Source organism: Phascolarctos cinereus, unplaced genomic scaffold (genome assembly GCF_003287225.1).
Source record: "Phascolarctos cinereus isolate Bilbo 61053 unplaced genomic scaffold, phaCin_HiC Scaffold_5;HRSCAF=322, whole genome shotgun sequence".
NCBI classification, from domain to species: Eukaryota; Metazoa; Chordata; class Mammalia; order Diprotodontia; family Phascolarctidae; genus Phascolarctos; species Phascolarctos cinereus.
In genome coordinates, this window is record NW_027555958.1 from 366,318,683 (window position 1) to 366,344,197 (window position 25,515).

At 39.6% G+C, this 25,515-nt stretch overlaps 1 protein-coding gene across 4 annotated transcripts in view; it reads right to left on the reverse strand.

Moving 5' to 3' along the window:
* Window positions 1-25,515, reverse strand: part of SMYD2 (SET and MYND domain containing 2) — an 83,667-nt gene that overhangs the window by 16,396 nt on the left and 41,756 nt on the right. For all 4 annotated transcript variants that reach the window (XM_078156315.1, XM_078156313.1, XM_021007825.2 and 1 more), the window contains exons 3-6: window positions 11,956-12,066; window positions 9,929-9,989; window positions 8,679-8,803; window positions 3,190-3,257 (exon numbers count right to left, since the gene is read on the reverse strand). In XM_078156315.1, coding sequence (XP_078012441.1) covers window positions 3,190-3,257; window positions 8,679-8,803; window positions 9,929-9,989; window positions 11,956-12,066 — 365 coding nt within the window. The remainder of the gene's footprint in view (window positions 1-3,189; window positions 3,258-8,678; window positions 8,804-9,928; window positions 9,990-11,955; window positions 12,067-25,515) is intronic.

Here is a 25,515-nt window from a genome sequence, read left to right on the forward strand (position 1 = left end):
CTTGAGGTCTAGGGGAGAGCCAGCAACGTCCACTCCTGGGTACAGAGGACAGACCAACTACTTTCTTCTTGCCTTCCTAAGCTTACTGCTACCAGAGACTTGGGGAAAGGACAAAGCTGGCTATCTGGCATCCTGCTGAACTAAGCTTTACTGGAATGTGGTGAGGAGGGGGTCAGTGCCCTCTACTCCAAACTCAAGACCAAGAGACCAGTAGCTTGACTTATTACACATGAAAGACAACCAGACTCTTAAATATAATGAACTCCCAGGCTTAACAGGTTTTTCATTACATTAGTAATGTTAAAATACACTACTGTAGCTCTCTTCCAGGAAATATGGTACCTAGTTTTTAAGGGTTTTTTGGGGGGCGGGAGGACTGGAAATAGAATTTTATTAATTTAGGGAGCTCCTTTGAGACACCTCTTCTAATAATGCTGAATGGTACTTGCAATTTTAGACACCTGACAGGAGCCACAAGAAATGATTTACCCTGGGTCACACAACCTGTATGTATCAGATGTGGGGCTTCTGACTCTGATGACAACTATCTAGCTATGCCCCTACCCCACCACAGTGCCTCATGCCTAGTTCATTAGCAAACAATACTTTTTTAGGCATCCACAACTTCACAAACAGAAGCCTTTTTTTTAATTAAAAACAAAAACAAAAAACTAAGCCTTAAAAATAATAAAAAGAAACTGAAACTGCTTGTTTTTATGGTGCTATAATTATTTTTAGTAACTATTAAAAAGTACTGAAAAAATCCCCTTGCTCAAAATGCCCTAATGGGCTCCTTATTATCTCTCAGATCAAATCCTCTATGTAGCATGTGAGGTCGTTCCCAGTCCGGCTCCAGCTTTCCTTTCTAGGATTCTCACACACAACTTGAGAGGTAGTGGGACACAGAAGACAGGGCACTGGACTTGAAGTCAAAAGAACTGGCTTCAAATCCTACCTCAGAGACTAGCTGTGTGACCCTGGGCAAGTAATTTGATCTTTCTGTGCCTTAGTTTCTTATCAATAACATTAAAGAGTTGGGATTCATTCTCCAAGGTCCCTGCCAGCTCTCAATCTATGATTAAAGCTACGTTCCTTCCAAGACTCTACTAAGTAATCTACCTAACTTGCATTTCTGGCCACATTGGCCCACTTGTTGTTCTTTGCACATAACTTCTCATCTTGTTTCTTTGTGTAGGCTTGGAATGGACTTCTCACTCATCTCTGCCTCTTAAAATACTTGCTCACTTCAAAACTCAGATCAAATGTGACCTTTCATGAGATAACAACAGGTACCTGCATCAGACCTTCTTATCCTTCCAGCTATGAGTTCCCCCTCCCTCCCTCCCTCTCAAATTAACTTTGGATTCACTTTTGATTAACCAATCAATCACTAAGCATTCATTAAAGCTCCTATAATGTTACAGGCATTGTGCTGAGGGCTGGGATTCAAAGACAAACAAATCAGCTCTTGTCACCAAGGTGCTTACATTCAGTATCCAAAGACAATATTTACAAATATAAGTATATACAAAATAAATACTTTATAGATATGTATATACATAACATGAATACACACACACACACACACACACACACAGATATTGCATTTCTTTATAACTGTATGTGTGTCCTCCCTAGTTGCTAGTAACTAGGTACAATAATCAGGTGTTTAATACATGAATGCCAGTTGATAAATGTGTACTTTGGTCCCTAAGATACTGGCCTCAAAAGAAGTCACTTCAGAGCTAGATCTGTTCTCAGTGAGACCTCTACAGGGGAACTCTCCAATGTCCTCCCTCTCCCCTAGGGAAAATGTCATGAAGTCACTTGTGTGTGACCATCAGAATTCAAATTGTGGCTAAGGATTCCATGTAGTCCTCCAGTGCTTTTATTAATGAATACACCTTCCAGTCATTCTAGAGGAAGCACAGTCACTGCTGTTCACCCAACACAGGCAACATATTAATTCGTTGGTGACTTCTTGTCATATTCTCATGCATGGGTTAAGCAGCAAATTGGCAAAGTCATGAAAATACAAGAAACAAACAGACATAGGAGATGACAGACAGCCGGAACCACAACCAAAGACAGGGGTACACACCTGCATGTGTCCATTCAAATATGCAGCACCTCATTTCTTTTCTAGGTAAATCCTATTAAATTCATATTTTGAGATCATTTGGATATGGGCTATGTTGACTATCCCTTTGTACTATCTCTGAAAAAAGGGTCATTAAAGGGTCACTTGTGTTTGTCCAAACACAAATACTGGGAAGAACATACAAGCTATTTATGAAAATAAACTGTTTAAACATTTTTAAAGCATCCATTTTAGTCAAATAAGAAGCCTGCTAGCATCAAATCATTATTACATCTAGTAATATCAAACGATCAAATGAAATAACATGTAAAGTATTTTGTAAACCTTAACACACTCTATAAATACTAGCTATGTAGCTATATGTACATTATAGCAGGTTCTTTAAGGATAATATTTGTAAAGTGCTTAGTATAATCGCTGGCACATAGTAGATACTTAATAAAATGCCTATTGTTTGCTTCCCCCCTTTCCTTTCCTACTCAGAAATATTTTGCTAACCTCATCTTGAAACACTCTCTCTTCAAAAGTGTGGGGGTGGGGGTGGGCTGCAGGAAACTATATTTCTTTAATGAGTTTCTCTAATTCACTACTTCAGCTGGGCCTCCCCCCAATTCAGTCTGAATTAGTGAGGTTTTTCTGCATCTCATGCTGTGCTTTTCCCATATTCACAATGATCAAAAGTTGTGATGAGGTGAGAGCCAATATTTCTTCTAAGCAAAGCTATAGAAATATCTTGGTTGGCAATTAATCGTTAAAACTGAAGATTACTTGAACTGAAGATTATGCAGAAAGCAAATTTCTCAGCAGGGCACAGAACTATGCCTCCTATGAACACTATAAAGCATTCTTTAATAACAGTCCTCTACCCGGCAGGACTTAACAAGCAACTGCTCTGATAAGTATTGCTTTCAAATCCTTAAGTGCAGGGGAAATATTTTGAAACCCGGCAGAATTACAAAGGTGCCTTAATTTACTTGGAGTTTTATGTCTGCCACATGCAGACACTAGGTAGATTATTTAAAAATCAAAAAATTCAAATTCATGTTAAGCCAGAGAAAAGGAAAGTAATGAAGGAAAACCCAGCCTACTCTGGAAATATTGCTGATCCCAAATGTGAAAGTTCTTCATCTTCAATTGTGAAGCCATTGCAATTAACCTACAAAAAGAAAAAGGGAGAAAGAAATAAATGGACAAAATAAGAAGCAAGAGTTCCTTCAGGTACAAACCATTGTCTTTCTTTTTGACCTCTGTCACTAGAAAGAGAGTCTAATGAGCATCTTTCCAGTTCTGTCCAATGCTCCTTCCACAACACAAATGCACATCCTTTCTTTAAATATGATGGTTTTGCTGCTGACTCTAGTCAACAGGACATGTGCTTAAAGCTTCTTCACCAATAAGGGGGAGAGGAGAAGAAGCACTTTTCTACCTTTGTCCAAATCCTTTATTATCCTGGAACTTCATAAAATTTAAAAAAAACTGTTTAAAATCAGTGGGCCACTAGCTATGGCTTGGAAATATTTTGGTTCTATAGACATAGAGAGCAGTGTTTTGATGGGACTTCTTAACCTTACAGCTCAACGGTGGCATGGACTATTAAGAGGAGAGAGATGTTTCTGACTATTTTGACCTTGCCCCATTCCCCAATGACTGTGGCCTACCAGACTGGGCCATTTCTAGGCTGGAAATTAAAAAAAAAAAAAGAATCATGAAATTCACAACAGGATGACTTGCTTCTGAAATCCCATACTACCATTCATGATGCCCATGGCTTAGTAACACCTCTGTTAACTTCCAAAGCAGCAAGAACTTGAAGAGGTTCCATCGTTTACCTGCTCCTGTCCTCCTCCCAACACTTAAAGCCTTTCACCATCTGACTCCAGCATATCTTTACAGGCTGATTAGACACTACTACTCTTGGGCTTCGTGCTCTAGTCAAACCGACTGTTTGCTGTTTCCCATATCTGACATTTCCTTCCTCATTTGGGACTCAACTAACTTCTCTGCCTCCCAACCTCCCAAATTGTACAAGTCTGACCCTGACTTAGGTGACCTTGCAGAGTTTTCCCAGCTTTAACATTCCATGAACCTATCATTTTAGAACTCCACTTCTAGTCCTTCTCCTTTCCTTACTCTAGGGGATTCAGAAGGACAGGATTTTTCCATGATGGCAAGAGTCTCCAAGTTTCTTTCTAGGAGATCATGATGGGTTTTCAAACTCCAATTCTATAGTAATTTGCTTGGCAAATTCCCCTCCCCCATTGAAATACCCAGACAGAAGGAAAAGTAAATTTCACATATCAAATAAGAAGCATTGGCCATAATTATTTTTCCCCCATCTAAGTCAAATCAGGCATGCATGCCTTTGCTAAAGTTATTCTCATAATTAGCATTTAGACTAGATGTAGGCTGAGCACCAAAAATATATTTCCCAATGACGTGTATATTTGTGGTGATTAAAACACACCTCAATCCTAAGGAGGGAGTGTGGACATGTTCCACCGCCAGCTGCAGTTCTGCCAGCAGGAAGTTCACGCACCAACACCCTCTCCACACACTTATAGAAAGGAAAGAATCGGGAAGTTGGGATAGAATAAAAATGGGTCACTCAGAGCCAGCATCAGAGACAGAGAGCATTTACCTTTTTTCTTTTTTTAAGGATTTTCTTTTGAGATTTTTGAGAGTTCCCTCCTCTTTTTCTTTGCTTTAAACCACAGGCCAGAAGAGTATACTAAGCCCTAGATTGGCAGCAGCAAAATTTTTTTTTATCAGTAGACAATACAAATTTTGTATCACAGAAATGTTTTTTTTCCTTTTTTCACTTAAAAATGGCCATAAGATTACACTTCACCCACCTCCCCTTCTTGAGGTAGGACTGCACTTTTCAATCACTCCTAAAAGATGCATGTAGCTTGTTTTTTAAACAAGAGATTGGAGACTTGGGTCCTGACCTGCCATTCACTCTGCCCTAATCTCTTCCCTGAGTTTGTCCCATATCTACTACTTACTACCTACTGGACTCAACCTAGGTGCCTCACCAGGACCTCAGTTTCCCAATCTGTAAAACAAAGGGGTTGAACTAAGAAGAATTTTGAGGTTTCCTTCTTAGCTCCAAATCCATGATTCTGTAATCTTAGGTCCTACAATTCAACACAAACCCACAGGATTACAGATTTGGAACTGGAAGGGACCTTAGAGGTCCTCTACTCCAATTCTACAGATTAGGAAATAACGTCCAAAGAAATTAGCTAACTCACTCAAGGCACACAGGGTAATAAGTGGCAGAGGCAAGATTCAAACCCAACTCCTGTCTCAAACTGAACTCATTCTCTGCCTGTCTGCTCCCCAACATCCTTCTTTTGAGGGCATCACCACCCTTAGTCACTCAGGCTCAGAACCATGGAGTCTCACAACCAATCAGCTGCCAATTCCCTTTGATTCTACTCTGCATGTCTCATAACCATCACTTTCTCTCCATTCAAAACACTCTTATCACCATTTGCCTGGACTACTGCAGTAGCCCTTTTATTTATTTTTTGATATTTTAAAAATAAATTTTATTGATCTCTTTTGTTTTCTTTGTCTAAATTTCCCCTAGCATTCCAAATGATAAAGGATGTTTTTAAAGGGAAAAAAAAACCAGGAAAAAAATCAGCAAAATTAATCAAGACAAACAAGAAGTCTGAAAATATACGCCGTGTTTCACACCCAGGGACCTCTGACCTCTGCAAAAGAGTAGGGGGAGGTTTCTTCTCATCTCTCTGCTTCAGGGCCCAGCTTGGACTGGGTTTTGTTTTTTGTGGAATTCTGCAAAGTTCACTTCCAATTGTTTTGAGGCAGTATTTCTTCCTATCCAGACTGTTGTAGTCATTGTGTATATTATTTTCTTGGCTTGCTTATTTCACTCTGCATCTATTCAATGCAAGAGCCAGTTGGGGGCACAGCAGATACACTAATAGACCTGTAGTCAGGAAGATCCAAGTTTAAATGTGGTCTTGGATACCTACCAGCTGTGTGACTCTAGGCAAGTCATTTAACCTCTCTGTGTCTCAGTTTCCTCATTTGTAAAATGAGGGAAATAACAGCATCTACCTCTGTGGGCTATTATGAAAGGATCAAATGAGACAATATTTATAAAGCGTTTTGCAAACCTTTAAGTATTATATAAATATTAAGTTTTTCCATACTCTTCTCTATTTCATGTTCATCATCTCTTACTGAACTATAATTTTCTATTATATTCATGTACCTCAATTTGTTCAGCTATTCTCCAATTGATGGGCATTTACTTTGTTTCCAGTTCCTTGTTACCACAGAAAGTGCTACTATAAATATTTTGGTGTACGTGGCTCTTCCTTCTTATTAATTACCTCCTTAGGGTAGATGCCTAGCAGTGGATCCTCTGGGATAAAGGGTATGGTCATTTTAATCACTTTATTTGCATAATTCCAAATTGCTTTCCAGAATGGTTATACCAATTTACAGCTGTACCAACAATGCATTAATGTTCCTCTTTTTCCATAACCCCTCAAACACTGACTATTCCAATCTTTTGTCATCTTTGCCAATTTGCTGGGCGTAAGGTAAAACCTCAGGGTTGTTTTAATTTGCATATTTCTTATTATCAGTTATTTGGAGCATTCTTTCATATGGTTATTAACTGTCTGCAATTCTTCTTTTGAGAACTGCTTATCTCCTTTGACCATTTATCTACTGGGAAATGTAATTGCTTCTTAATTGGTCTCTCCTGGCTGCCAAAATAATCTTCCTAATGATTCTGACCATGTCACCCTCATGCTCAAAAACCTTCAATGACTCCCAGTTTCCGCCACGCTCAGGCTTAGCTAGCCTGACAACATAAGACCCTCCCCATCTACTTTTCCAGCCTTATTTCACCTTCTTCCCTTTCATACACTTTGTGTTCCAGCCAAACTGGACCATTAGTTGTTCCCCAAATTTGGCACATCCTCTTCATCTTCATGCAGACGCACCGGTCATTTGCCATGATGGAAAGCACTAACCTTCACCCACCAAAACTCTTCTCGTTTAGTTCCCCCTCTTCCAACAAGACTTCCCCTGATCCCTTTAGATGACAGTGTTCTCATCCTCAAATTTTCCAAAATATTTTGTCTGGATCTCTCCTTTGTCCCCTTATCTGTGTGTATAGTTTCCTGTCTAGTATAATGTAAGTTACTTAGGGGGAGGGACTTTATAATTTTTTAACTATCTATCCCAGCACCTAGCCAAGTGCCTTCATAGGGGAGCAAAAGTTTAGTTCAACAAACATTTGTTGATTAGCTAACTTTGTAACTTTGAGTAAGTGACTTTCTCCTCTCTGGACCTCAGTTTACTTCTCTGTAAAACTGAAGGAATGGACCAGATGATCTAGTCCCTTTCAGCTTTACAATGCTATAATTCCACAGGTTCCTATTGTGTGATACAATTCCTTCTCTCATAACCCTTAGAAAGATCTGATATATAAATTCAAAGTGAAATACCATGAAATATAAATTCATTATGGGTACTCTAAAAATATTTTATCATAACTTGAGCCTATCTTCTCTGGAAACCAAAACTTACCCCTCATTAGTATCTGTACCATCTCCCTTTATATAACTGAAGACAGAGGTTGAATTCCCACCATCCTTTTGTCTAGAAAGCTCAATTCCTTATACTTCTTCCATGTATTTATCTTCCAACCCTCTTTTAGATCCAATATTTGTTCCTTTTATTTTAAATTTTGATAATCTAGGATTTTGATAATTTAGCATTTCCCCCAAATCAAGAGAAGTGAGAAATAATTCCCACAGCTCATCATTCTCATCTCCTTGACATATTTTCTATGACAAATAACACAACTTTTAGGCGATCAAGGTAGGCTTCGCCCTTTAGTCACATCTTTTAAAATATAAGGGCAATTATCAAATATTTATTAGGCACCTACTATATGCCAAGTGCTGGGCAAGGCCCTGGGGACACAGAAATAAATTAACAGTTCCTGCCCTCAATCTCAACAGGAAGAAAGGAGAGAAACATTCCCACAAAATAAAAGTTTAAAAGAGAAATTTTAAACTGTCTTTGAATTGCATTCACTACGCCCACCCCCACCAAACCCACAAGATATGGGCTGTCACTATTAGTTTTTCATGTAAAACGTCTTCTCTTTCCGATTAGATGATAAGGCCTTTGAGGGCAGAGGTTGCATCTTATTTTATAGCACAGATCACAGTATCTGGAAGATGCTTAATGCTTGTTGAACTGAATAACAATAATGAATTTTATGCAAAATGCTATCTCTACTGTTTTTATACAATGCCTTTTTTCCCCCCCAAGACAGTCAAATCATGCCCAGATTATATATTTTCACATTTATTTTCACTGGATTCATCAGAGGCAGAGAGTATTTCTATTTTCATTTCATCCATGCGGAAAACCTGCCCAGAGTCACCCAGAAAGGTAGTCTATGCCTGTCTATGCTAGTTTCATTTGCAAAAACACTGTGCATGGTAGTGGTGGAGGGAGGGGGTAGTAGTAGTAGGAGAAAAAAAAGGTAAGAATGAGACTATTTGAACCTTCTTACCTGTGCAAAAAGTGTAACCAGGCTAGCATTGTCTGGGTATTCTATGTGCTTGGAATAAAAATGATGAAGAGCAGCAATGTCACTCTGGATCAATTCTCTCTTCTCATTGTCCAACTTATCCAGATCTATGGATAAAAAAAAAGATCCACGTGTTACCTGATTCGATAGGATGAAGACCTTGACATTCAGGCAGTGGCCTTCTCTTATTACTGTCAATGGCAAACAAAAGAGAACTCAAGGACACACAGGCCAGGAAACGTCCCTCCTGACCAATTTCTGTTCTCCCTTCTTGCTCAATTTCAAGGTCCCTTTAGGCCAACAGCACAATTATTTTCTAGAAAAAGAAAGTGGCTTATTATTTCCACCTCCTCTCCTAACCTGAAGCTACTTGTGTCCTGATATTTCAAAATCACCACAGCAACAAGAGACTGGAGTGTGAGTGGCAGGAAGGCCCTATCAAGTCAATAAACATTTATCAATCACCTGTGTGTCAGGTAGTGCTGGGCATACAAAGAAAGATAAAAGGCAGTTCCTGCCCTGGAGGGGCTCACAGTCTAACAGGGAGACAACATGCAGACAACTGTGTACAAACTCTGAGAGACAGCATAAATTGGAGATAATCATCACAAGGAAGGAATTAGTATTACAAGAATCCTTCCATATTAAGGAAGGTCTCTTCAAAGACTCCCAGACTCATACAATCATAGGCTCTTACACCGAGAACTGGAAGGCGCCTCTTCATACTTAGCAAGGTTACTAAATCCAACCTCCTCATTTCGTAATGAGCGCTGAGAGAGGTTAGGTGACCGGTCCAGGGTCACAGAACTAACAAGTGTCTGAGGAAGGATTCAAACCTAGGCCTTCCTGACTCTAGGTCTAATGTTCAATCCATTATAGCACCTTGCCTTTCATCAATCTGGCCAACATTAACTACAACTACATAGTTGCTCCCTGATGAACCTTCTTTGCACATCTGCTAACAACTTAATTGTGCAATGCTAGTAATCCAGTAAAGTAAGCTAAGATATGACAGAATCAGTGCTGCATTATCAGTTTTATGGGCTACCATTACTCCTTTTTTACTTCTTAATAATCCTGTTCACTATGGAGAAAGGCTAACTGGAAATTATTAAAAACAAGCAAGCAAAAAACAGGTAAGCAAAATCAGGTTCCTCTCCTGCTTGTCCGCCCTTACATTTATGGATATCATGGTTTCTAAGTTGGAAAAACTTAAAGGTGCTGGGACTTACGTGATTCAAACTCCTTTACGGCCAATAATTTCTCTGATGGTGTTCTCTCATGGTGTGTTTTCTAGTTAATTGGGAAAGAAAGTATACAGGTTCAGCTTTTGCCCTAAGTGCAAGATCACAGTTATAACTTTAAAATCAACACTCAAGACTTAGGCTTCAATATCATCCCCCACTATCTCTCACATGCTTTCAAATGAGGTCACTATACTGTTAGTTTTGTTTAATTGTTTTATATTGTTGCAAAAGACCTCTCAGGGAGTAGGGAGTGATCTGTGTAATGTTTAAAAAAGACACACACAACAAAAATAAAAACCACATCAATAAGACTTTTTTAAAAAGAGTTTTACGTAAAAATAGAGTTCTATCCAATAAAACCAACACTAACCCCAAACATACTCTTCTAAAATTGACCTGGTCTAGCCAGAAGTAAGACTATGCTTTCCCCCTCTTTTGTCCTGTCCCCTTGGTGCTCACTAGAGTGCAGACAGCAAGGAAGTCAAACTGAAGGAGGGAACGATGAAGGAGGAACATATCACCTTACTTTATGAAGGACAATGAGAAACCAGTGCTTAGCACAACACCTGGCACGTAGTAAATGTTAATAAATGCTGCCCTGATGATGACTTGATTTGACTTTTGGCCACCCAATAAACCATCAAAAGATCATAGGTTTAGAAGGAACCTTAAAAGCCAAAGTCCAATTTTCTCATTTTAGAGAGGAAGAAACTGAGGCACAGAGAGACTTTCCAGGGTCATACAGTTATTAACTGTGTGGACTGGGATTTGAATCCAGGTTTTCCTGACTCCAAGTCTAGTACCATACCCACTGATACCTCTCTAGATACTTATTTTTTCCACTGCTCTGACACAAATCTACCCCAGTTCCATCTGCCCACTGATCAAACTGGAGTCTTGCCTGAAGTAAATTTGGATTTCATATTTAAACAGAAACTCTTCTTATATGCAAAATAAAAATAGCTAATAATGCCTAGAATTTATATAGTTCTTAAAGGTTTGCAAAAATCTTGATAAACAGCATCTCATATGAATTGCACAACAACCCTAGGAAATAGGTGCTATTATGGAATGAAATAATATTTCTGAAAGTGCTTAGCACAGTACTGAGTACACAGAAGGTGTAACATAAATGCTTAAATTAAAATTGGGTAAATTATAAAGACCAAGGTTGGCCACAATGAAGACAGATGAGAAGAATATCATGCCTTGCTCCTTTGCAGTGACTGGGATTCACAGATGTGGAGTATTGCTTATAACATCAGATACTATATTGATAAGTTTTACTGACTTTTCCCCCTCTTTTTCATCTTTTTAAAGAGAAATTCTTTGTAATAAGAGATGGCTCTCTGGGAAGGAGAAGACAGAAAAAATATGGGGAAAATCTAAGTGACATAAAAACAAAAGATATCAATAAAAATTGATTTTAAAGGGATTTAAAAGCTTCAAGAATGACCTGATGAGCTCTCTTTTTTTGCCCCAAGTCCATTCCATTTGCTTCTACCATCTTCTTTGCCTAACTATACACACTACAACAAGGAAGTGATAGGACCCTGAAGGAGGTGGCAGGGGGGAAGAGAGAGATAGAAGCTTTTCTTGCAAGAGATTCTACATTAGGAAAGGGAAGCTTGGGATATCTCAAAGGATTCTTGGGAAACTCTGGCACCCCAGGATTCTTACATAATGAGCCAGACTCCTTAATGTACTTGGATGGTCACTAAATTCCACTGAAATCCTTTGAAGTGCTGCTGCTAACAGCTGTCGCTGCAATCTTGGTCAGGTTTTTGCCGTGCACTGACACCCATAGAGATGCTCCCACAGGACAAACAAAACTCTGTACTTAAGCTTTGGTTGTTTTTCCCCTTCAATGGCTTAATACAGATATGAATAGGAAACTGAGTTAAACAAGTTTTTACAAGAGCTGGGCACAACAGGTCAGCCACCCTTCTTCCTGACTTGTAACAAAGAAAGGACAGAACAAAATGGCTCTAGAATGTGGTCCTTTCCCTCACCTGTTTGGCCAGAATCCTTGCAGTCAGCCTCACAGTCTCGGAGGGATTCCAGTTTTCCCCAAACACACACATAGCAGAACACTCCAGCTTGTGCATGGGCCAATCTTCTTTCTGAAAGGTTAAAGACACCAATAATCATCAAAAAGGCACAAAAAACAAAAACCACAAAACAGAGAAATAAGGTGAAGGAAGAGAGGATGCAGTCAGTTCCCCCAGTTAAGGTCAAGTGAAATGTGTTTCCTTTTGGAAACCATGAGGACACTCACCAATGCTGAAGACAAAAACATCTTTTTAAGATAGAAAGAACTCTAACCTGGAGCTGGTCCTGACAGATGTTTGTAAAATGATGAAATTTACTTTGTGCTGTTTGCATTCACATCTTGTATATTTCTATGGCAACTTCGCTGAGGAATCCAGTTTACCACTCTGAACAATATACAATCCCTTCTCAATTATTCATTTGTTCAGTCATTTCAGTCACTTCCAACTCTTATGACTTCATTTGGGGTTAGCTTGGCAAAGACACTGCAGTGGAATGCCATTTTCTTCTGTAGCTCATTTTATAAATGAGGAAACTAAGGCAAACCGTGTTAAGTGACTTGTCCAGGGCCACACAGCTAATAAGCATCTGAGGTTGCATTTGAACTCAGGTTTTTCTGATTCCAGGCCTGGTGCTCATCCACTGTGCCCCCTAGCTGCCCCAATTATTCATACTTGCGGATTATTCAATTTACATGAAAAAACCATAGTCCCAAAATATCTTTTCTTTGCTAGCCAGACACCCCATTAGACCAGCTCCCCTTACAGCCAATACTCAGACTGTGGCAACTAATTTTAAATCCTCATGGAGGCAAAATGTAATTAGGAAAAGACCCGGATGAAAAAAACAACAACTCCCTAGTCTATACTAAGTCCATACACTAAGATTCCTCCTTAGACTCTTCATCATGGTTTGGAAACAGCCCTGGATTCTAGAATGCTATGTCAACACAGCACAAACTCTTGAAGGCCTTTTCAAAATGGACAGTGACAGATAGAATGTCTGTCATCTAAGCAGCAGACCAGCTAAGTCTGGAGGGGCTTCTCGCCAGCTGGCCCCAGAAAGACAAACTGCTGAGCCACCAGGGTTTCTCAAAGATACCCATTAGGGTAAGGAGAGGTAGCAATCTGTATTGCCGGAAGAAGCACCCTCACTATAAAATCACAGACCTTAAGTACTGGAGTACACATTCTGAAGTCTGAGAGAAATGATTTTTGTATCATTTGAAAAATATTTTATTTCACAGGACCATGGTTTTGGGTTAGCTATATCCCTGTTCTTATCACAATTAGAGATCAACTCAAAGAGACTTCCTAGGGATTTCCACCATTTTGTAAGTGAATAAGGGGAAAGGAACAAGAATTTATTAAGCACCTACTATGTGCCAGGCATGGTGCCAAGTGCTTAACAAATATTATCTCACTGAATAAAGATATGTGTGGGAGAACTTTCTCAAGGTTCCATAGAGAGTCAGAGGCAAATGAGAGAGGGAAAGGGAAACACATCTTAAGACACAGCTCTCCTGATTTTCTGTGAAGCCACACTTCATTTGTCCTTATCACCTGCATGTACCATAACCAGTGTCTCAGGCAAGCCAAATCCAGAAGTTATGTTCTTTTTGTACTTCTTTCCTGCACTATTATATAAGTGAGAAAAAATTCATGGCCTGATTCCTGCTATGAGCAAATAGGTTCATAACCTTTTCCCTCCTCTTCTTCTTGTTTTCCTTTTTTTTTTTCCCCCAAAGCCATGCCTCAGCACCCTAGCACACAGCAAGTGCTTGATAAATGTTTATTGGTTAAGATCACTCTGGAATGCACCCAATGGAAGTAACTTCTTGCTGTACCACATTCTGATTGGACACTTCCTCCCAGAACCTCCACTGAAGGAGAACACCCGAACCATCATATGTTCATTTCTCACAAGGTTGTGCTCTGGATTTCTTTTTTTGGCAAGGCAATCGGGGTTAAGTGACTTGCTCAGAATCACACAGCTAGTAAATGTCACCTGTCTGGTCTGGGACTGGATTTGAACTCAGGTCCTCCTGACTCCAGGGCTGGTGCTCTATCCACTGTGCCACCTAGCTGCCCCTGTGCTCTGGATTTCTCCACCATGTCCTGCGCACTATCTTCATCCCTCCCACCCTCTTTGCAGCTCTCTTTAGGTGTTGTGCTCCCCCATTAGAATATAAGCTCCTTGAGGGCAGAGACTTGCTTCCTATTTATTTTTGTATTGCCAGCCTTGAGCAGAGTGTCTGGCATATAATAAGAGCTTAATAAATACTTGCTGACTGACTGTGCTAACACTTTTAATCAAAGCAGAGGTCCTTAAATTAAGTATTAATCTTGGCGGAAGGGTGGAGTATGTGCATGTATGTGCGCATATTTAAAGCACAGTTAGTAGATTTGTTCATTGTTTTTCTCTGCTATAAACTTTATCCATCTGGCTATAGCTATAGCATGCACAAATACAAAGACCAGCTTTAAATGTCAGTGGATAGAGACAATTCTTATGGTTGTGCTTAGAAATGCCATCTAACCACTGATGACGCAGTACAGTGTTGTGAGAAAAAAGTCTCTAGACAAGGTCAAAAGACTTTGCTTTCCTGGGTGTGACCTAGGGCTTCTGATCCTCAGTGCTCTCATCTGTAATATACAGATAACAAACTACCCTACAGTAAGTACTGTCATGAGTAGCAGGGCAACGAGAGAGGGAGAAAGGAAAGCAGCAATTATTAATTAAGTGCCTACTATGGTATATGCTGGGCACTGTGCATACAGAGATTTTAAAAGCTTTAAAGAGTTTTATAAAATTAAGAGCTTATAAATATTATCTTATTCAATCCCCACAACAATCCTATACGGTAGGTGGTATTATTATGCACATTTTACAGTTGAGGAAACTGAGCAGAAATTAAGTGATTTGCCCAGGGTCACATAGCTAGTAAGTGTCTGAGACTGAATCTGAACTCAGCTCTTCCTGACTCTAGATCCAGCCCTCCATACACCGCGGCACTCAGCAGAAAAAAAAAAATTAGGTAAAGCACTACATCAATGTGGGCTATGATTCATTTTTATCACTCATATATAGTTGGTTCTAAGACATCTGAACACCCTGGTCATGAGAGAAGGCAGTTATGAATCCATTTTCTGTCCCATTATGGAATTAAGGAATACTCAGTTACCTAGGATGTACCTAGAATGGCAGTCACTTTTGGGATACTTGGACAAGAAAGTGGACAGGCAAGAACACAGGGAACCTCAGGCTTGGATCATGGGTACTGGGCAGAATGGGACAGTTGAAAGAACAAGATTTTAATTTAAATGACCTTTTTCAGTCTCTTCCTGCTCTAAACCTACATTCCTATGGGTGGATCCAGACTTTTGCCTTTTAAAGTGTGTATTAGGATATGGCAACGTGGGCGTCTGCCACAGTATTTTTGTCTACACTGTCTTCACTGTCTGCTATTTGGGAATCATCACTGTCTCTTTACAACTTAAAATAAGAGAGACTGATAGTGGCAGCAACAATTAATTGGAAATTGGGTTCTCACAAAAGAGAACCCAAATTATGGAATCAGTTCCAGATTTCCAAAACATCATATTGACTAGACATAGAAACTTCTAGATCTCCAAAGAAACCCAGACACTGTCAAGTTCTCAACAGTATTTAATGATTATTAATAGGGTAATATTCATAACTGGAAGAACTTTAAGGATATTCTAGCTCGTTTAATAGATGACAGAACAGAAGTCCAGGGAGTAATGAAGTGACTTGCTCAAGGTCATATACTTAAACCAAACTAGGTCTCCTGATTCTAAAATCAGTATTTTTTCCACGGTGATAAGCTGCTCCCTAGTCCCATTTGGTGCCAATCAAATTTTCTTTTTAGCCTAGAACTTGTGATTCCACTCATGTGGGAAACCTCCAATATGGAAACTCCTTCCATCAATGCAGAGTCTTTTATCTCCAATTGCTTACTGATATCTCAAGCTGCATGTTTCATAAACATGTCCAACATGAACTCATTTCCATTCCTTCTAAGCCCTCCTCGCTTCCTAATTTTTCTATTACTATCAGGGGTAAGGATGTCGGCATCCTTTTAGTCACCCAGGCTTGCACCATCCTCAACTCCTCAGTCTTTCCTCTCTCACATCCAATCTATTGCTCAGTTCTGTTGATTCTATCTTCACAACATCTCTCGTATTCTGACATTCCTGCCAACCTGGTGCAGGCCCTCATCACCTCACACCTAAATTACTGCCATAGCCTACTGGTCAGACTCCCTGAATCACTCCAGGTCAGCCTTCACTCAGCTGTCAAACTGATCTTCCCAAAGCCCAAGTCTGATCATGTCAACTGTGCGTTACTCTTCATCCCCTTCCAATAAGCTCTACTGGCTCCCTATCACCTTCAAGATCAAAGATAAAATGCTCTGTTTGGCATTCAAAGTCCTTCATAACCGAGCCCCCTCTTCCCTTTCCAGTCTTCTCAGACCTTCTTTGTATCCACAACACTTATCACAGAGCCTAGCAAATAGTACATGCTTAATCATTACTTGGGCAGCTGGGTGGTACAACGCATAGAGCGCCAGGCCCAGAGTCAGGAAGACTCATCTTCAAATAAAGCCTCAGCTTTACGAGCTGTATGGCCCTGGGAAAGTCACTTTACTCTGTTTACCTCAGTTTCTTCATCTGTAAAATGAGCTGGAGAAGGAAATGGCAAACTGTTCCAGTATCTTTGCCAAATGATGTCATGAAGAGTTGGACATGACAGAATGACAACACAACTGAACAATGACAATAGTCATTACTTGTTGGCTGACAATGAATATCAGCAATTTGTCTACAACTTCTATTATCAGAGAGGTTCTTGGGACACTGAGTATTGAAGTCATTTGCCCCTGAACCCACAAGCTAGTGGATGATAGCCACAAAACCACGGAATCTGGGAGCTGGAAGGACCGCAATGGCCAGCCAGTCCTGACCCGTTCACTGAAGGAAGAGAAATATACCTGCCAAGTGGTCATCCAGGCTCTGTCTGAAGACATTCAGAGATGGGGAAGCCCCCACCTCGAGAGGCAGGCCACTCCGCTCTGGACTATCTCTATTTGTTGGAAAGTTTGTGCTGACATCTAATCTAAACCTGCCTCTCTGAAACTTTTACCTGCTGCTCTTGGGTCTGCCCTCTAGGGCCAAATGGAAGAAGTCGAGTCCATTTTTTACATGTGGCTCTTTAAATATTTGAAGACAGCTATAACCCTCTCCCACTCCCTATCCCCTAGTCTTCCTTTCTTCAGGCTAAAGATGTCCAGTAACTTCAACCAATCCTCATGAGACAAGGATTTAAGATCTTTCACTGTTCTGGTTGCCCTCCTCTGGATACTCCAACCTATTAATGTCCTTCTTAAACCACGCTGCCCAGAATTGAACATAAAAATCCGGGTGAAGTCTAACAAAGACATAATACAAAATCAGACCATTAACAACTACTATTTGAGTGTGACCATTCAACCAATTTTGAATCCATCTGTTTGTATTACTGTCTAATTCTGTCTTTCCATCTTCTCCACAAAAAAAGAATAAGATAATTTTATCAAAAGATTTCCTAAAATCTAGACATCCACAGCATTCCTTTCATCTACTTTAATAATTCTATCAACAAAGAAAACGAGGTTAGTCTGGCACAATCTGCCCTTGACGAAGCCAGACTGGCTCTTTGTAATCAATGTTTCCCTTCCTAGATGTTCACCAACAAGCTCCTTAACGGTTTATTCTAGAAATTTCCCTAGGAATCAGAGTCAATCTGACTGGCCTAGAGTTTTTTCTTTCCTTTTTTTTTTAAATTGGAACAATATTTGCTCTTTTCTAAACTTGTTGTATATTTCTCATTTTCCCATGAACTTTCAATAAAACAATTGTTCAGCATTTACATCTCTTAGGACATAGTTCATCTGGACAAGCTGACCTGAATTCATCAAGAGCAGCAAAGTGCTCTCTTGATCTCTCTTTATTTATTGTATCAATTCCCTATTAGTGATTTTTGTGTTCTGTCATTTCCAGGATAAATGTCATTCTCCTTTGTGAAGAAAACAGACACCAAACAGGATAAGAGAAACTCCACTTTCTCTCTGTCATCAGCCCTAAGCAAAGATCTTATCCCCTTTTCTGACCTATGTTTTTCTTCCAATAGTGCTAAATAAACAAAACCCATACCCTTTTTGTTGTTTTTTGCTTCCCTCACCAGCCTCAGCTCATTCTGAGCTCTAGATTTTCTGACACTATTTTTATAAGACTATGTCACAATCTTATACTCCTGTTACCTGACCTTGTTTCCATCTTCAATACAGTTTTAAAATTATCGGGGCAGCTAGGTGGCACAGTGGATAGAGCACCGGTCATAGATTCAGGAGGACCTGAGTTGAAATCTGGATTCACACACATAACACTTGCTAGCTGTGTGACCCTGGGCAAGTCACTTGACCCCATTGCCTAGTCAAAAAAAAAAAGTAATTAAGTTGACTGATGAGTTCCCTGTGCATCCACACTGGCCTCTTTAGACAAACCCCTCTTTTCTTCCACAATGGAATTATTTTCCTTTATGTCTTTAGAATTTCACTCTTGAGTATGTCCTATCCATCCCTCCTGGACTAACTGCCCCTGGAGCATTTTACTCCACAGATTCCTAGGTATCTTTTCTCTGAACTCTTTGAAATCTGCTTTCTCCAAATCCTGGATGCATGTCAGCCTCTACCCAGAATTTCTCTCCTTCTCTATTACAAAGTCTAGGATAGATATGTCTGAGATAAGATTTGGACCTAGGTCAATATGAGACCAAGTCCATCTCTCCTTCTACTATACCATACTGCCTATGTCAGTTATGTGGTATCTTAAAAAAAAGAACAGCAAATGATTCTCACAGAGCTTAACTAATCTATTTGGTTATTAAGTTAAGTTCAGTTATTAAGATTCTTTGGAAAGCAAACTCTAATTCTGAGGCATGTCTTAAAATAAATATTCCTCTGCAGAGACTATCCTAGCATTCCATATGCTCAGCTTAGCCATCCACACGCTATCTATGGGTAAATTTGGTTACGTTCAAATGGAGGCTGGATGGTCACTTATCAGGATGTTATAGAGAGGTTCCTTTTCAAATAAAGGTTACATTAGATGGTCTCTGAGATCTCTCTCAACTCCAAGGTTCTGTGATGCTATTACATAAAAAAGGATGAGCTCTAACACAGTTAACATTTTAAAATAACAGCCAATCAGAGTTAAAAATCAGAACTACAATCTCGTTCAGTTTGCAACCGCGCGCTCTTTATCTGAAAGATTCAAATGGTCTTCAAAAGACCCTTTTCTCCACTACTTTGTTCCTGACCCAATCAGATATTCAGATCCAAGATTCCAATGTTGAAATTTGGGTGGATAAGCCTAACAGACAGTTTCCAACACCCGCCCCTCTCTCCCTACACCTCCTCCCATAGGAAGGACTCAGTATTATTTAATACAGAATGCAGCACAGGTCCTTGGCTTAAGTTTTGTGCCAAGACACTCTGCAGCAGCAGTTAAATAACTCCATGACAAATATAACCAAGAGCAGAGGGAGAGAGAAATGACAAGATATGCACAAGGGAGATGAAGATCTGTTTTTAGCTGAAGTCTGAAATAAGAGTGTTATGATAAAGTACAGAGGTAGAGAACAGGTGGTTGGTTCCAGTTCCCTGAGGAGAAATAGGCTCTTTTGGCAACTTCGTGGGTCCAGGGAAAGAGTGAAAGAGGGAGCGAGACCAAGTAAAGGAGCGGAAAGGAAGTTAGGGAAGTATCTGAGGCTGGAGCCAAATAATCTATAAATATTTATTTAATGCCTATTGCATAATGCATGTGGCAGGCTTGTGGGTGTGGGAGGTGGAAAGGAAGAAGGGTGGAAGGCAGGGAAGGAGCCACAAAAGAAGTATTAACCACAGCCCCTGACCTTGGACAGCTTGAAGTCTACTTGTTTTTCCTAATGACAGATTATTCCCTAATGATTGTAAGTGGCATGGATTAAAGCGTTGGATATAAGAGTTAGGAAAACACGAGTACAAATCTTGCCTCTGACATATGTGACTGGATATGTGACCCTAAGCAAGTCACTTAACCTTTTAAGCCTCAATTTCTCCATCTGTAAAATAAAGATAACAGCTGCTATCTCAGGGTCATTGTGTATGTACATGTATGTATGTATGTATACATCTATGTGTATATATGTGTGCATACATGTGTGTGCGTTCAAAGTACTAACACATACCCTAGTGCTTTTCTCATAATAAAGCGTTTGTCAAATTGACTTGCAGTTTCCCTAAGACCACAATAAAGATACAGACACGAGGCTTCTTTATTCTCCAGGAGTTCTATATTTGGTTGTTAGCAACCAAAGACAACTAACAACTTCTACATCAGTACCAGCAACATAATAGCAAAATACATAATAATCATAATCATTATATAGTACTTTAATATTTACAGAATATATAATATATATATATATATAAATACATTATATATAACGTGTGTATATAATATATAATACATTGTACAGCTAATACATTATGTTGTATATATTGTATTGTATATACACATATGTATAACATACATGATGCTCACAATAATCCTGTGAAGTTACTGTTACATAAAACACTCACCCACATATAAACAGATAGATAGATAAACAGATACATATCTAGAATACAGAAGCTTCATGTCCGTATGTTATGGTGATCCTTTGAGAGAGGGGAAACTCCAATTCCAAGTCAACTAGACAAACATCTATTATTAGAAAACTAAACTAGGTGTTGGTAATTGTAAGAAACAATCAGAAATGCACTTGATAATTGAGGTGCCAGCTTGGATGTGGTATTTAGTATTTTGGCATTAGTGGGCAAGACTACCACTGAAGAAATAACACAGTTTTGAATTTCTACATTAATTTACAAGGATGATTATTTCCAGTAGAAAAGATCTAGGATTCTTAAGTCCTAGATATGATGTGGCAGTCCCAAAAGAGTGAATGGGCCTTTAGGATTTCCAAAGCCATCACTCCTACCCTAGCTATACTCTTCACCTTTCCTCATCTTAACCTCGTGGCGCACCAGTTCATCTCTACAATGTCCTCTTTTCTCAATAAAGACATACAGTGTCCAGAATGACGGAGGTAATAGTTTCATTGTAGTTTGCTTTGGCCAGAATACATCTAGAATACTGTGGTAAGTTCTGGGCAACACATTTTACTAAAGTTGTTGACAAACTGGAGTATGTCTAGAGGAAAGTGACCAGGATAATGAGAGATCTCATACAAGTTGAAAGAACTAAGAATACTTAGCTCAGAGAAAAGAAAATGTAGCTTTCCTGAAGTTCATCAAGAATTGTTCCACAGAAATCAGATTTGTTCTGCTAAGACACCTGGGGATGATAACCTACTGATACTCATTCCTCCATGATTAACAGATTCCCAACTTGTCATAACCTATCCATGTCAGTGATACCTAACTCATTATTGTCACTGTATAAATGCTGTTCTTTGTTCCCTACTGCCCTCTCTCTTATCCCCACTTTCTTCAACCCCAACCCCATGATACTCTATTAGAAAGCTATCCATCTTTTCTGCTATGTTGTCTGGAATGCCTGCTTTTGTTTTAAACCTTTTCTTTTCTTGATCTTTCCATTTTTTTATACTCGCTAAGACCGGGCTCTACTCTAGTAACGTGGCTTCCCTGGCCATACTTTCCAGGGCTGGTTGCACTTTAACTTATTCAGTCAGACTCACTGATCATGTTGGAGTAACTTTTGCTCTTGGTTTCTATTTCCAGACTTTCCCTCTCTTTGCTGTTCATTCAATCTTTATTTCTCACTCCATCAAGTTTCTGGTAGCTGTTATCCACTGACCTCCAAGACACTCTTCCTCAACAGATTCAGTGTCTGTCTCATAATCTTTCTCTCCTTCCCAAATTCTGCCTTCATTCGTGGGGACTTCAACATAATTATTTACAGCCTTCTTGAAAACTCTTCCCTCCCAGTTCTTCAACTTACTCATTTGCCATGAATTACTGTTCCATGCCAACTAAGGCACACACAGAGATGGTCATACTCTTGTTCTGGCCATCACTCACAAGTGTTCCACTTCCATGGTCAAGAACTCTGAAACTGCTTTATCTGATTGTAATCTGTGGTCATTCCACCTCCCCTTCTGCTCTGCAATCCCTAATCTTGTTCTTTGTTCTCACTGCGACCTGTAATGCCTCTGCTCCTCAGTTCTTTCCAGTTCTTTTCACTCCTGCACTAGCTACACTCTTCACCCTCCGACATCTTAACCTCTTGGTGAACCAGTTCAGTTCTACAATATCTTCTCTAAAGTCTCTTGCCCCCTTGGCATATCCCACTATTCACTGCCTTTTTTCCCCCCTAGCCACATGCTGTTGAACAAAGCTGGAAAAAAAAATCACTAAAATGTGCTGACTGGGTTCACTGTAAATTTATGTTACATAATTTCAAATGGGATCTCTAAGTGACAAGGCAATTCTTTTATAGCCCCAGAATTTCAGTTACCATAGAAGCTTTTCCAAATCTTTTCATCCCTCTTCAAACCTTCCATGGCTCCACTCACCAGTCTCTCAGGTAAGAACCTTGCTTTATCTTACTGAAAAAATTGAGGCTATTCACCAAGGGTGCCCTCTTCTCCCCCCTCACTTCACAGCACTCACCTTCTCCCACTATCTCCTCATTTGCTCTTAAGGTGGCCCTTTTCTGTGCCCAGACAAATCCCGCTACATGCACAAGTAATCTCCTTCCTTTCTGTTTTTTCCAGCAGATTGCATTATCTTCACTCTCTTACCAATCTTCAATTTCTCCCTATATATTGGTCACCTCCCTGCTGCCTATAAACAAACCCAGGTCTCCTCATCCTCAAAAAAACATCACTGGATACATCTATCCTTGCTAGATGTCATGATTATGTCTCTCCTCTCTTTAGTGGCTAAGTTTCTTGAGAAGGCCATCTACAATAGGGATCTCCACTTTCTTTCTTCTGTCTTAACTATGTAGTCTGGCTTCCAATCCAATCTTGAATGATTTCAAATGAGACAGCTCTCTCCAAAGTTACCAATGATCTCTTAATTGACAAATCAAATAGTCTTTTCTCAATCCTCATCCTTTTTGAACTCTGTGAATCACCCTTTTCTCCTTGATACTCTTCCCTCTAGGTAACAAGTTCTCTTCCTGTTCTCAGTCTCCTTTGCTGGATCTTCATCCCAGTCATACCTACTAACTCTGGGGGTCCCCTAATAAGACTTTGACCTGAGCCCTCTTATCTTTTCCCTCTATACTATTTCACTTGGTGATCTCATCAGCTCACATGGATTAAAGTTTCATTTCTATGCTGATTCTATTCTATTCTATATATAGTGCTCAAGAGAGAGTACTAACCTCTCTCTTGACTTCCAGTCTTCCATCTCCAACTGCCTATTGGACATCTCAAAACGGATGTCTCATATACACCTGAAACTCGAAGTGCTCAAAACCAGACTTTAGGGGATCATGTCCCCCAAATCTTCCCCTTCTTTCTAACTTTCCTATTACTGCAGAAGATACTACCATGCTACAGTATACCCAGATACTCTCATTCTTTCTTACCTGCCATATCCAATCTGTTGTCAAGTGCTATCGATTCTAACTTTGCAGTATCTTCTGTATGTGCTCCCTTCTCTCCTCAGACACTGCCAGCATCCTGGTACAGACCCTCATCACCCCATGCCTAGATACTGCAAAAGCCTGCTGGCTGGTGTTCCTGAATCACGTCTTTCCCACTCCTGTCCATCCTCAGCTCCTCTTTTTAAAGTGAAGTTCTAACTATGTCACCTCCTATTCAGTAAACCCCAGTGGCTCCCTATTACCATCAGGATCTAATATAAAACCTCTGGTGTTAAAAGCCCTTTATAACCTAGCTCCCTCCTCCCTCTACAGTTTCTTATGCCTTACTTTCCCTCCATGTACTCCATATCCAGGGACACTCATCTCCCTGATGTTCTTCTCACAAGACATGCTGTGTTTTGACTCTGACCATTTGGTTCCCCCCCCATACTTAATATTTTATGTTTTAACGTTCATTCTCACTATCACTGACACCTTGCTCCCACAGTCCTCAAAAACACAAGAAAAACACCACCTATTACAAACATGTACCCAACTGTGTATGGGGGGGAGGTCTTCCTTCTTTTGACCAATTCAGATGAGGGTGAGGTTCACACATCAGCCACTCCACCCAACTGCCTCCTCTTTGTGCAGATGTCCGCTAGCGTATCCTAATTATGGGAGATAATTTCCCCAAATCTTCTTTTCCCTTCCCTCAGGGTATTCCTCTTTTCTCTAACCTTTTTTTTTTTTAAAGATCTTCTAGACATAACAAAAACACTCCCAGGCCTTGTCTGATTGGACTCCTTCTAAGAACCTTGATAGTGTTCAAAGGGGACTCATGTATCAACTCCCCATATTTTAATATAAGTAATGTATCCTTGTTTAGTCTTTTATCATTGTTCATTAATGTTTACCTTTTGGTTTCTTTTCACTCCTTTGAACTTCAAAGTTTCTCCACAATTCTGATCTTTTCAGCAAGAATGCTTGGAAATCCACTAGTTTATTAAAGGTCATTCTTTCTCCTGAACCATTACAGTTCGTTTTTCTGACAAAGTTATCCTTGGTTGGAAGTCCATATCCTTTGCCTTCTGCAATACCATATCACAGGCTCTCCACTTCTTTATAGTGGTGGTTGTTAAATCATGTGTGATCCTGACTATGGCTCCTCAGTACTTGAATTCTTTCTTGCTGGCTGCTTGCAGTATTTTTTCTTTAACCTGGAAATCCTGGAGCTATCATGTTCCTGGGAGTTTTCATTTTGAGGTTTCTTTCAGGAGATGACCAGTAGATTCTTTCTGGTTCTAAGAGATAATGGGTAGTTTTCTTCTAAGATTTCTTGAAATACGAAGTCTAGGCTCTTTTTTTGTGCATGTCGTCCAGACAGTCCAACGATTCTTAAATTTTTTCTCCTCAATATGTTTTCCAGGTCAGTTGTTTCTGCTATGAGATGACTTACATTTTCTTTTCTTTTTTTTTTCTTTCGGCCTTTTGACTTTGTTTTAATATTTCTTGTTGCCTCAAAGAATCTTCTTGCCTTCTACTCGGTCCATTCTAATATTCTGGGAATGTGTTGTTTTGGCAAAGTTTTGTACATCTTGTGCCAAGCTATTACCTTTCCAATTCTTTCTTCTATGGCTCTCATTTCTTTTCCATTTTTTTTCCTCAGATTTTTTAATTCCACTTACAAAAACAAAAAAATTTAAACCTCATTTCATATTTTCCAGGACTTCTAGGTGTGTTTGTGTTCTGGCTGTGTTTTTCTCTGAGAGATTGTTCATAGATATTTTGGAGTCATTCTCTTCTTCTGTGTTTGTGTCTTGGGTGTCCCTTCCAACAGCTCATTTTGGTAGGATT